This window comes from Leucoraja erinacea, chromosome 12, assembly GCF_028641065.1.
Source record: "Leucoraja erinacea ecotype New England chromosome 12, Leri_hhj_1, whole genome shotgun sequence".
Taxonomy (NCBI): Eukaryota; Metazoa; Chordata; class Chondrichthyes; order Rajiformes; family Rajidae; genus Leucoraja; species Leucoraja erinaceus.
In genome coordinates, this window is record NC_073388.1 from 13,477,291 (window position 1) to 13,491,479 (window position 14,189).

Here is a 14,189-nt window from a genome sequence, read left to right on the forward strand (position 1 = left end):
GGTCCTGCAGCGCCGGGAACCCGGGTTCGATCCTGGCGGCGGATGAGGCGTGGGTCTGTGTGCGTTTTCACACTTCTTGTCTGATGGGAGTGGGAGAGTTAGTCAACACCATCTACATTTCATCTTTGGGAGGAGCTTTTTAGCTACTGGAAGGATTCTTGTAAACCATTCCATGTGACAGGAGGCATGGTTGATCCTTTTGTAGAGGATTTGTCTTATTTCTTGAAAATAATTATGATAATAGCATCAATAAGATGCCCCTTGACATGCTCGCCCCCTTTCACGTCAATATCATGGTAATTTTCTCTCCCCACTCAGTCCTGATACGGGATCACTTTCTGAAAAGTTGTTGATTTATTTGCATGCACAGATGCTGCCTGGCTCACAGTCCTTCCAGTGAAACACAATGTGGGGAGAGAATGTACAGTAAATGTTTTGGTCACGGCTCCTTCTTCAGACTTCCTCCAGTTATCTATTTTTCGTCTCAAGCCTGAATACTCTTATGGTGTAGCTACTGATTGATATAAGGAGCACTAAAATATTACCATCTAATTTTCATGGATCTGTTGAGTACTGGGTGGTTCAATTTTAGCTAATCTAATGTGCAGATTTTTTGTGGTAGTGTTAAATATCTATGCACGTTTAAAAATGGGCACCAATACACATTTGGTCAATTTTCTGACATTTGGCTCACTGACCAACTTGTAGGTCGTCAGCTAATTCTGTTTCCAGGTAAAGTGTTTACATTTTCTACAGCATCCTATATGGACAGGATGAGGTGATATACAGTGCATTTAGAAAGTACTAGACTAAGTGGGACCCGTTGGGTCCTATGTTCACACGGGAGGGCGGATCCCTCAGCGCAATTTTCCACCTCTCCACCAATTCCAATATTGGTGGCCAGTGGGGGGGGGGGGTGCGCTTTCTGGAGCGCTGGTATGGGTGTTGTTGGCTGCAGGGACTACTGGTCTCCAGAGGGCTAGTATGGACATTTATGGGCCAAATGGATTCTTGGGGTTCAACCCCTTCCCCCCCCCTCCAACAACCATTTGCAGGCAGTGCCTTTTCACTGCAACCCCAAACAACCATTTGGAGGCAGCAGGCAATGCCTTTTTACTTCAAACCAACTATATTTTCATTTTTAAACCACATTAAGGGCACTCACAGTTGAGTAGACATGTGTTCAGTGTTATTCAGAGCTCAGAGAGACGTGACCCTCTGGCCTCCATCTTGCAGAGACTGAGTGAGGCATACCACTTCCTGGTTTTATAGTCCCTCCCCCTCCCTCCAGCAGGGGCAGCAGAGAGAATGGCAATTTAAAAAAAACCATTAATATCTCTCTGAGTTTTCATCGATGGGAAAAATCCTCTGGTCCAGGAAGGCGGAGGGGGCTCTGAGCAAGGTGGCCAAAAATCATGGCCGTAGGTGGCGGCGTTCTCTCGGAAATCACAGCACAGTGGGCCTAAAGCGGTCAAGATCAGACATTTAGTAATATAATAATAATAGATATAGATAGAAGATTCAGACCCCTTCACTTTTTCCACATTTTGTTACGTTACAGCCTTATTCTAAAATGGATTAAATTCATTGTTTAATCATCAATCTACACATAATAAAAATGTGAAAACAGGTGTTCAGAAATTTTTGCAAAGTAATTAAAATTAAATAACTGAAATATCACATTTACATAAGTATTCAGACCCTTTGCTCAGTACTTTGTTGAGGCACCTTTGGCAGCGATTACAGCCTCAAGTCTCCTTGGGTATGACGCTACAAGCTTGGCACACCTGTATTTTGGTAATTTCTCCCATTCTTCTCTGCAGATCCTCTCAAGCTCTGTCAGGTTGGATGGGGAGCGTCGATGCACAGCTATTTTCAGGTCCCTCCAGAGATGTTCGATCGGGTTCAAGTCCGGGCCACTCAAGGATATTCACAGACTTGTCATGAAGCCTTGGCTGTGTGCCTAAGATCATTGTTCTGTTGGAAGGTGAACCTCCACCCCAGTCTAAGGTCCAGAATGCTCTGGAGCAGGTTTTCATCAAGGATCTCTCTGTACTTTGCTCCGTTCATCTTTCCCTCGATCCTGACTAATCTCCCAGTTCCTGCCGCTGAAAAATATCCCCACAGCATGATGCTGCCATCACCATGATTCACCGTGATGAGCAGTGCCTGATTTCCTCCAGACGTGACGTTTGGCATTCAGGCCAAAGAGTTCAATCTTGGTTTCATCATACTAGAGAATCTTGTTTCTCATGGTCTGAGAGTTCTTCAGGTGCCTTTTTGCAAACTCCAAGCAGGCTGTCAAGTGCCTTTTACTGAGGGGTGGCTTCCATCTGGCCACTCTACCATAAAGATGTGATTGGTGGAGTGCTGCAGATATAGTTGTCATTCTGGAAGGTTCTCCCATCTCCACAGAGGAACTCTGGCGCTCTGTCATAGTGACCATCAGGTTATTGATCACCTCCCTGACCAAGGCCCTTCTCCCCCGATTGCTCAGTTTGGCCGGGCAGCCAGCTCTATGAAGAGTCCTGGTGGTTCCGAAGTTCTTGCATTTAAGAATGAGGCAGGCCACAGTACTCTTCAGGACCTGCAATGCTGCAGAAATTGGTTTATACCCTTCCCTAGATTTGTGTCTCGACACAATCTTGTCTCGGAGGTCTATGTACAATTCCTTCGTCATCATGGCTTGGTTTTTGTTCTGACATGCACTGTCAACTGTGGGGCCTTATATAGACAGGTTTGTGCCTTTACAAATTATGTCCAATCAATTTACCACTGGTGGACTCCAATCAAGTTATAGAAACATCTCAAGGATAATCATATGAAACAGGATGAACCTAAGCTCAATTTTGAATGTCATAGCAGAGGGTCTGAATACTTATGTAGATGTGATATTTCAGTTATTTATTTTTAATTACTTAGGAAAAATTTCAGAACACCCATTTTCGTTTTTTTATTATGGGGTATTATCAGTAGATTGATGTTTACAAAAATGAATTTAATCCATTTTAGAGTAACAAAATGTGGAAAAAGTGAAGGGGTCTGAATACTTTCTGAATGCACTGTACATTGGACTTCTGCTTATGTGATCAAAATTGTTTTGAAGAATGTGAAATAATTTGAATATTAAAAGCACCCAATTGACAAATTAGTGAATTGGGAAGAGATGAAAAGAAAGGAATAAGGTAAAAAAAAAACCCTTGTGATCAAGCTTGCAATGTGTTTCCACCCCAGCATTCATTACCTACAAGTTAAGACTTTATGAGATGGTAAGAGGACATTTTCATCCATTTGAGCACCAATGCAACTGCATCTGTGGCAGAACAAACTTTACTTCCATTTGTACTTCTGCAGGATACTGTCCTGTTAAAAATGCACACCTACATGACATCCCAATTCTTGTATTCAATGCCACAGCCTAGGAAGACAGCATGCCAAATGCTGGCTTCACTGCCTTATCTGCGAGTGTTGCCCTTTTCAGGGAGTTTTGAACTGCACTTCACGGTCCTGCTGTAAATCAACACTGCTGAGGTCCCTGGCATTCACTCATTTAAAGTACATCTGGACATGTACTTGGATAGGAGAGGGATTGAGGCATACGAGTAATGCAGGCAAAAGGGATTAGTTCATAAGACATAGGAACATAATTAAATCATTTGGCCCATCGATTCTATGCTGCAATTCAATCATGGCTGATTATCTTTCCCTCAATCCCATTCTCCTGCCTTCTCCCCGTAACCTTTGACACCCATACTAATCATGAACCTGTCAATCTCAGTTTTAAAAATACCAAATGACAGCCTCCACAGCCATCTGTAGCAATGAATTCCACAGCTTTAACCACCCTCTAACTAAAGAGGTACCTCCTCAAGATTCAAGAGTTTATTGTCATGTGTCCCTGATAGGACAAGGAAATTCTTGCTTTGCTTCAGCACAACAGGACAAAGTAGGCATTGACTACTCTAAACTCATCTCCACTCTAAAAGTATATTATTTTATTCTGAGGCTGGACCCTCTGATCTTAGACTCTCCTGCTATTAGAAACATCCTCGCCACATCCCCTCTAATAAGGACTTTCAGTATTTGATCATTTTTAATGAAATCCCCCCCTCCCCTCTCTCACTTCTAAACTCTAGCAAGAACTGGCCCAGAGTCATCAAATGGTAATCATACGTTAACCCAAACATTCCTGGGATCATTCTCGTAAATCTCCTCTGGACCCTCTCCAATGCTAGCACATCCCTCTTCAGTTTAATATAGAAATGCTGCTCAGAAACAGGCCCTACATCCCACCGAGTCCATGTCAACCAGCAATCCACACACACACTAACACTATCTAACACATACTCGGGTCATTGTACAATTTTTACAAAGTCAATTAACCTACAAACCTGTACGTCTTTGGAGTGTGGGAGGAAACCAGAATGCCCGAAGAAAACCCACACAAGTGATGGGGAGAACGTACAAACTCCGTACAGACAGCAACGGCAGTCACGACCGAACCAGGGTCTCTGGCGCTGTAAGGCAGCAACTCTACTGCTGCGCCATCATGCCGTTCTAAGATATTGGACCTTAAACTGCTCACAGTAGTCCAAGTTCAATCCAATTCCAAATACTATGAATGGGCATGTACTAAGGCACTCATTAAAACATTGATTAATGATACATATTTAGATGAAAATTTAAAAAAATTGCCAACCCCACCCCCCTTCTTATATAGGTTTTTCTCCCCCTTCTCCAGAAGAGTCATGACACAAAATGTTTTGTCAATTCCTCCATCGGTGCTGCCTGACCCATTGAGTTCCTCTGGCAGATTTGTGTTTTGCTGTTGACCATTAAATCAATGATATTGTTGAGAAAACATAGTAAACTTTATTCCTTTTTTCTATTGGTACAGTGCTCTCCATAATGTTTGGGACAAAGACCCGTCATTTATTTATTTGTCTCTGTGCTCCACAATTTGAGATTTGTAATAGGAAAAAAAAAAATCACATGTGGTTAAAGTGCACATTGTCAGATTTTAATACATTTTGGTTTCACCATGTAGAAATTACAGCAGTGTTTATACAGTCCCCCCATTTCAGGGCACCATAATGTTTGGGACACAGCAATATCATGTAAATGAAAGTAGACATGTTTAGTATTTTGTTGCATATCCTTTGCATGCAATAACTGCTTGAAGTCTGCGATTCATGGACATCACCAGTTGCTGGGTGTTTTCTCTGGTGATGCTCTGCCAGGCCTGTATTTCAGCCATCTTTAGCTTAAGATTGTTTTGGAGGCTAGTCCCCTTCGGTTTTCTCTTCAGCATATAAAAGGCATGCTCAATTGGGTTCAGATTGGGTGATTGACTTGGCCACTCAAGAATTAACCATTTTTTACCTTTGAAAAACTCCTTCGTTGCTTTAGCAGTATGTTTGGGATCATTGTCTTGCTGTAGAATGAACCAGTTTTGAGGAATTTGTTTTAACTTGAGACGATAGCATGTGTCTATGCACTTCAGAATTCATTAGTCTACTACCATCAGCAGTTGCATCGTCAATGAAGATAAGTGAGCCAGTACCTTCAGCAGCCATACATGCCCAGGCCATAACACCCCCACCACCGTATTTCACAGATGAGGTGGTATGCTTTGGATCTTGGGCAGTTAATGCTCTCCTCCATACTTTGTACTTACCATCACTCTGATATAAGTTTGAGTATAGGAGCAGGGAGATTCTACTGCAGTTGTGCAGGGTCTTGGTGAGACCACACCTGGAGTATTGCGTACAGTTTTGGTCTCCAAATCTGAGCAAGGACATTTTTGCCATAGAGGGAGTACAGAGAAGGTTCACCACACTGATTCCTGGGATGTCAGGACTTTCATATGAAGAAAGACTGGATAGACTCGGCTTGTACTCACCAGAATTTAGAAGATTGAGGGGGGATCTTATAGAAACTTACAAAATTCTTAAGGGGTTGGACAGGCTAGATGCAGGAAGATTGTTCCCGATGTTGGGGAAGTCCAGGACAAGGGGTCACAGTTTAAGGATAAAGGGGAAATCCTTTAGGACCGAGATGAGATAAACATTTTTCACACAGAGAGTGGTGAATCTCTGGAAACTCCCTGCCACAGAAGGTAGTTGAAGCCAGTTCATTGGCTATATTTAAGAGGCAGTTAGATGCGGCCCTTGTGGCTAAAGGGATCAGGGGGTACGGAGAGAGGGCAGGTACAGGATACCGAGTTGGATGATCAGCCATGATCATATTGAATGGCGGTGCATGCTCGAAGGGCCAAATGGCCTACTCCTGCACCTATTTTCTATGTTTCTATGTATAAACACAGCTGTAATTTCTACAGGATGAAAACAAAATGTATAAAAAATACCCTTTAATAAAATCTGACAATGTGCACTTTAACCACATGTGATTTTTTTCTATTATAGATCTCAAATTGTGGAGTAGAGGCAAATAAATAAATGATGGGTCTTTGTCCCAAACATTATGGAGGACACAGTACATTACTGTTTATGGTGCTGGCCAACAAGCTAACTACGCAGCCTAATTAAAACGAAGTTATGTGAAACCAAAGCTAAATTTTAATAGAACTTCAGACCATGTTAAAATTCCACTATCACTGCTTCAACCTTGCTGTACATATTCTAATTTACCCAAAAGGCTAGTTACCCATCATCCAGATAATTGCCGACTTACAATGGCTCCCTGCACACCAATTCCTTGGTGTAAAATTCTAAGCTCAGTTACCCTTGCGGCCTCTCCTGGCCATTTAACTGTCAAATTTCTGCACTCTTTTAAATTTAACCTGTTGCACATCATCACTCCAAGGTTAGCAACCATGCTTTCAACTGTTACCTTAAGATCTTGATTTCTCTTCAGAATCTTCTCCATTATTTGTCCTTCCCGAAATTGTTTCTTTAAACTTACCTCTTCGATCACCTTAACCCGTGTTGCTCGTTGTCAATTTTCTGGCAATGCTCCAGTAAAGCACAGACATTTAAAAGGTGCCATGCACACACGCACACGCACAGTTGTAGCTGTAATTAGACTCTTAGTCACAAAAATATTTGATGACATTCAATACTGTTTAAGACACGTAAAAGTAAAGCAAAGCATCTCTCATTTAATCTGAAAAAACACAAGCTGGGTTGTTTAATACATTTCCTTTATTATGCAATAATGCACTTGCCCACATACTGATTTCAGAATCAAATACAACCCTGATGAAACTTGCTATTTTTCTAGGTTTACTAGTTACTTTGAATGTATAAATGATAACATATACAGGTTTCAATTACTCAAAAATATAATCTGCAAAAATGCAATACAACAGCGTAATTTTTATATGTTGCAATTCACATAGTTTTTTTTTGTTCCCCTCACAGCATAAACTACTCAAAAAAAGAAAGGAAATTCCTGCACTTATTTACAAAGAAGCACCGATCCACAGTGCGTAATTATATATTCAGTTCAACTCCCACTTCTACGTGCACTAAAAATCTTGGGTAATATCCTCCATATTTCAGTGCTCACACATTTACCACAGTGATACATATAAATGTTGGAAGATTTTTTTTATTAAAGTGATGGATTAATATGGAACAAGTCTGTTAGGTGATGGAAAAGGTAGTTTATAGTGTGAAGGAAATTCAACATTTTACTTGTTTAAAACTCATTGTTCTGGTGATATTTAAAAAATTGAAGACCACACAGAGGGAAGCATTTAAACAGCGCGTGGCTGTAATTTGAAATAAAAAGCATTCCTGGGAAGATGTATAGAAGATTCAAATGTTTCCTTGATACTTTTAAGTTTGCATTGGTTCACCAATAAAAGTAGCAGCAAGTCAATGTGCTTCAACTACACTGGAACTTAAAAAAAAAAACATTTTTGTAAAAATATGTGCAGACAAGTGCTTTGAAAGTTTTTCCACGCAAATCAAAACCTGAAGAAATTATTTCAGCTAAATTATGTATGTAAGATTGAGTCAATTAGATTTCCACACAGGATAAAGCAAGAAAACCAAATTCCTTTACAGCCTACTCTGTCGGTTGCTCATTCCATTGGCACATTTGTATGTATCTAAGAGATTAAGTAGTAATTTGCAACTTTAGCAAATGTAAGGTGTTAATGAAGATTTTTTTAATTTTGACACCATGAAAAAGTCAGATCAGATTAATTTATTGTACATAAATAGTAAATGGGCCCTTGCTTAATGTAATTTAAGATAATTTACTGATTGCTCAATCACAAAATCCAAGTACTAGCTATAATAAGCCATGGTCAGGATCAAGGAAGTAGGTGGTGCTATGATCTGTTGCAACACAAGAAACAGGAGTCAAACAAGCGTGGTTGCTTCTAATGCCAACAACTTGCAGTCTGGTTACTGAAAGGGCCTTGCCACAATATCTCTATTGCATGTGGAATGTCATTTTTCATTTATTTTAAATCCACAATTTTCAAAAATAAATTACTTGTGCAAACTATGATTATATAATACTGAGCATAATTTGCAAGTTTCTCTGTTCTCAAGCTTAAGTAGCTTGTCTTTCATATTCCTTTTGTTGCACGCAAGCCAAGAAGGCTGCACAAGTCTCTAAATGTTGAGGATGTGGCAAATTACAGAGTTGCTAAAGTGACCTACTACATGGTTCCAGTATTTTCTGTTTTTAATCGACATTGATTACTTTGAAATGCACTTTCATATTATAGGCCACATCAGCCGCCATAGATGGAACTAGGATTATTTTATGATGCATTTCACACAAAATCAGAGCTAAGCGTTCATTCAGGCAGTTAGTTGCTCCTGAACATTTGGCAACATGAGTATACAGGCAGCATGACAGATGAAAGACCTCCATAATTACAAACATACAATGCCCTCCATAATGTTTGGGACAAAGACCATAATTTATTTATTTGCCCCTGTACTCCATAATTTGAGATATATATACACGTTTTTTTTTGAGATACAGCGTGGAAGCAGGCCATTCGGCCCACCGGGTCCGCGCCGACCAATGATCCCCGCACATTAACACTATCCTACACCCACTAGGGACAAGTTTTACATTTACCAAGCCAATTAACCTACAAACCTGTACGTCTTTGGAGTGTGGGAGGAAACCGAAGATCTCGGAGAAAACCCGCACAGATCACAGGGAGAACGTACATACTCCGTACAGGCAGCACCCGAAATCTGGATCGAACCCGGGTCTCCAGCACTGCATTAGCTGTTAAGGATCAGTGTGGGTTTTAAGAAGCTTAGAGACATCAGCCAAACGGTTAGGCATGTATGGCTGCTGAAGGTACTGGCTCACTTATCTTCATTGTGGATAAAACTGCTGATGATAGTAGCATAATGAATTCTCAAGTGTATAGACACATCCTATTTGCTCAAGTTCAAACAAATGCCTCAAAACTCAATGGCCAGTAGTTCATTCTACAGCTAGACAATGATCCCAAACAAAAATACAATGGCCAGGTTCCAGTTTGCCAAGAAGTGCTTAAAAGAGCAACCACATTTCTGGAAGAAGGTCTTGTGGACAGATGATACGACGATTAACTTATATCAGAGTGATGGAAAGTGCAAAGTATGGAGGAGAGAATGAACTGCCTAAGATCTAAAGCATACCACCTCATCTGTGAATCACGGTGGTATTTTCGGTGCATTTCGTTGTCTCTGTACTGTACACTGACAATGACAATTAAATTGAATCTGAATCTGAATCTGGTGCGGGCGTTATGGCCTGGGCATGTACGGCTGCTGAAGGTACTGGCTCACTTATCTTCTTTGATGATACAACTGCTGATGAGAGTAGCATAATGAATTCTGAAGTGCATAGACACGTCCCATCTCCTGAAGTTCAAACAAATGCCTCAAAACTCATTGGCCGGTGGTTCATTCTACAGCAAGACAATGATCCCAAACATACTGCGAAAGCAACAAAGGAGTTTTTCAAAGCTAAAAAATGGGGTGGGAGATTGCAACCTTCACGGGGTCCGCCCTGTTTCGACGAGTGCAATCAACCTGGTGTGCACAATCAAATAAGATCAAATAGAACAAGTTGTCCAACAACTTTAGGCTGTGCACGCCATCCGCAAGACGAAGAAAGCTAAAAAACAGTTAATTCTTGAGTGGCCAAGTCAATCACCCGATCAGAACCCAATTGAGCATGCCTTTTATATGCTTAAGCAAAAACTGAAGGGGACTAGCCCCTAAAACGAGCATAAGCTAAAGATGGCTGCAATACAGGCCTGGCAGAGTATCACAAGAGAAGACACCCAGCAACTGGTGATGTCCATGAATCGCAGAGTTCAAGCAGTCATTGCATTCAAGGGATATGCAACAAAATGCTAAACGTGACTACTTTCATGTACATGACATTGCTGCGTCTCAAACATTATGGTGTCCTGAAAGGGGGGGGGGGGAATTATGTATAAACACTGCTGTAATTTCTAGATGGTGAAACCAAAATGTATAAACAAGACCTTTATTAAAACCTGACAATGTGCACTTCAAACACATGTGATTTTTTTCTATTACAAATTGTGGAGTACAGAGCAAATAAGTAAATGGTGGGTCTTTGTCCCAAACATTATGGAGGGCACTGTAAATGTCTCATAAGGCTTTCTTGCCTATTTGCTTTTCTCTCTCTCCTGCATCTCTTCAGCAGGACTTTCTTTCCAACAACCCCTCTCCTAATACAGATGAGTCAGTGCAAAAAAAGTGAAGCAAGCTCCAAGAGTCCTCTTATTAACAATAACAAAGATGGTGACCATAATCTACATTAATGTGAGGCAACTGTATGATTCTTTATGAGAATAATCTTTTCAACATTTGAGAGCTGAAAGCAACATAAAATTAGGTGCATTTCAATAGATCTCGTTCTCAACATGATGCCATCTCCTTGAATTATTCAAATACATTTGATGAAGAATATCATAATTTAAAAAAAAGTCTTCCCTGCATTTGTAAATCAGCTAAGATGTTATATAAACAATGAGTCCCTTTGCAATCCAGGGCATTATACAAATTTGCACACATGTAAAAATCAGGCTATTGTCCAAATCGTGAAATAACTGACTGGTCCTTCATGAATGGCGTGGATTTTACTTTAAACTTTGGAGCTAGCTATCACCTTCCTTAAAAAGAACTAATTGGAAATGTTCTTTGTATTTTGTACACAGATGAAAATCCAGATAAGTCTTATTCTTTGTGCCAAAAGCCAAATGTACATCGTTTTCTGACCCCTCTTATTTCCCCAATTCAAAAAATAAAATGATAAAGCCCTACTCTGAGCAGGATAGAAAGAAAAAACATTCTGGAGTAGGGAATGAACATTAAATTTGAAAATTCAAACAACATTCACTAGCCACAATCATATTTAATTAACCCTTACACTGCACAGACTTCAGTACCTGCAATTTTTAAGATATTAAAATTTAGGTGGAGAAACTGGCGTGAAACGGCAATTAAAATAGCAACAATGAAATGTAGATTTTCCTGATCTGTCAAAACATTATTAAATTTAAACTGATCACATAAATTTGATCAAGCATTATTTTGTTACAATTATAAGTTCAGAGAAAGATATGTATATCAAAGTTCCCTTACTCAAGTAAGTTCTTATTTAGAAATTGTAAAGATTCTCTAGCTACAAATGGATAATGTTATGTTGGCACAAATTTGTAAAACATTCATAATTCAACTTACATTAACAAGCATCAGAAAGGATTTTCCATTGTAGATGAAAAACACCAAGTAGTGCAATATGGTGGGGATTGGAATAATCTACATTTTCAATTTAGAGAAAATGTTTCATCCATGTATACCTTCTAACTTGCTCGAGGTTGGTAGGTGTTCATCCATAATTGTTTCTATTCTGGGATGTGTGGGGTGGGAGAAGAAAATGTTCCTAAGTTTATTCATTGCCTGCCTATTAAAGTAGCTGACTGAAATAGGTGATCCTAACACTTAGGGCAATGAAGAATAGGGTACCCATTGGTCTTTCTGAAATCCCTCGGTTCATGGAATCAGAACCAAATCTAAATGGGTAGAAGAGTATGATAAAAATTGAGATTAAGTATATCCCTGGAGCTTTGTAAATCATATAAACACTACACTGATATAGTACTCAATCCCACGTAATGCCTGTAATTTTTGTTTGTTCAGCCTTCCTATAATCATAACCTTTAATATTACAGTTTGATACAAAATTAATGCTACACGTGTTTGTTTAGCCTGCTTTTGGTTAATCAATCCTTGCCAGTCAATATTTCTGTAATTCAAGTGCCGAGCTGTCTTTATAAAAATGTATTTGGTTTGCAATGTATTCTTAAAAATCAAACTTACGGTAAAAGTTATTTGTACATAGAGCTAGTTAACAGTGTAATGTTGCCCCAAACATAATCTGGAGTTGGGAGAGGGAAGGGGAAGTATGAGGATAGGAATCACGTTAAATTTCATAAGTGATTCAACAGGTGACATCAATAGAAAATCACGTTCGCCTGTCACGAGCACCTTTGGTGTACTCAACGGGGTGTACAAATAAGGGCATCCATTTTCAGAGAATCCTTGGCTAAATAGTTCTAATGTTAACCTTTTAAAATGTTATAAGTACAAGAACTTGGAGGAAATGTACACATATTAAGAAACTGATAAGTGACTTGGTTGTTGATGCTGTTTTGGTGCTTTCAATGGATGTTCCAAGTGGCACAAGCATGACTGTATGCAGCAATTTGTTCGGTAGACAACCAAAGCTAGTTCCCGCTAACCCATCAGAACTTCCTGCTGATGGCAAATTCAATTTCAGATGCATTCAGAATAGGCCAGCTCTAATTAAACCATACCTGAGATCCATCCAGTAGAAGTTGGATGCTACACATTGCCTTTCTTCACCTAGCTTGCAATAATTTGATAATGTTCAATTTCTAGTCTTAACTTTAATATTGAGAAAGGTTAGTGATAACTTTATAAAAAAATGCTAATTTCATGATTTGAAGTTATCCAGAATAAACACCACACAGATATATGTATTATACTTTCTTTTCAAACATACTGTAAAATTAATACTCATTTTATGCACAGCAAAGCACAATGATATTCCCAGTAACAGTTGCCTGACAAAAACAAAATCATGTATTACAATGCACCCAGTCATAAAAGGATGAAATCCTCCCAAGCTGATCAAAAGGAACAAGGAAGTAAACAACTGTCAATAGAAACTTTAATTTTCAATGTTGTGCATTGAAATACTTATCTGGTTGTAGGTTAATAAACCAACCCAAGCAGCCTGACAGGATCTAAGAAATGTTTTTGAATGTGTCTGAATCCGATGATTCCTTTTCAGGTTTCCATTTACTTGTTAATATTACTGGTAGCTTTCATGTTCTTGCGGTTAGAACAGTTGTTTCAATTTCGTTCAGCAGAGAAAAGAAACCGCACTGAACAGGTCAATAAATATAAACATCATTTCAAGCCTGCTCACTCAGATAATAATCATTCAATACAGATTGGATTGTTTTCCATTCAGCATTTCTTCATTAAAAAGTTAGAGATTAGGAAGCAGTAAGGTAATGCAAGTTCAATGAGATTTTTAAAATGATGATTAAGCCCCAAGTCTTGGCCTGTTTTCATCTGCCTTCATCCAGATATTTGGTGCTTACTGTACTGTGTGTTGATATATCATTGCTGTCTCTACATGAACTGCAACTGAGATAACAGAAAAATCAAGCGTTAGTACACACTTTTAAGGATGAAAAGAAACACAAATAAAAACATATATCTGTCAGCGTGGAAACAACTACATTTGAGGAAATGCAGATTGAGTGTTCAATTCAACAAATAGTTGCTATTGCATACTTGCCTTTGCAATTAACAATATGAAAGTTCTGGTTCACTTAAAAAGCACCACATTGTCCATGAGAATAACTGGTCTCTTTGAAGTTCACGGTAAAAATTAAACTTTAAATCTTTAAACCAGTTCTTCACAATGGGGGTTACAGAGTCAGTCCACTATGTCCATGCTCATTATTAAGCACCGACTTACACTAATACTATTTAATTCTGCTTACATTCTCATCAAGTACACTCAGATACGGTATACCACTTGCCTACAGACAAGGGGAAATTTGCAATGATCTGTTAACCTGCTAATCTGCACATATTTGGGATGTAGAAGATAAATGGGAGCAT

General features: G+C 39.3%; 1 protein-coding gene across 1 annotated transcript in view; it reads right to left on the reverse strand.

Annotated features, from left to right (window-relative positions):
* Positions 1-7,145: 7,145 nt before the first annotated feature.
* si:ch211-200p22.4 (phosphatidylinositol-binding clathrin assembly protein) overlaps positions 7,146-14,189 on the reverse strand; it is an 84,865-nt gene continuing 77,821 nt past the window's right edge. The window contains exon 20 of the mRNA XM_055644192.1: positions 7,146-13,706. Within this exon, the coding sequence (XP_055500167.1) occupies positions 13,692-13,706 (15 nt within the window). The 3' untranslated portion in view covers positions 7,146-13,691. The remainder of the gene's footprint in view (positions 13,707-14,189) is intronic.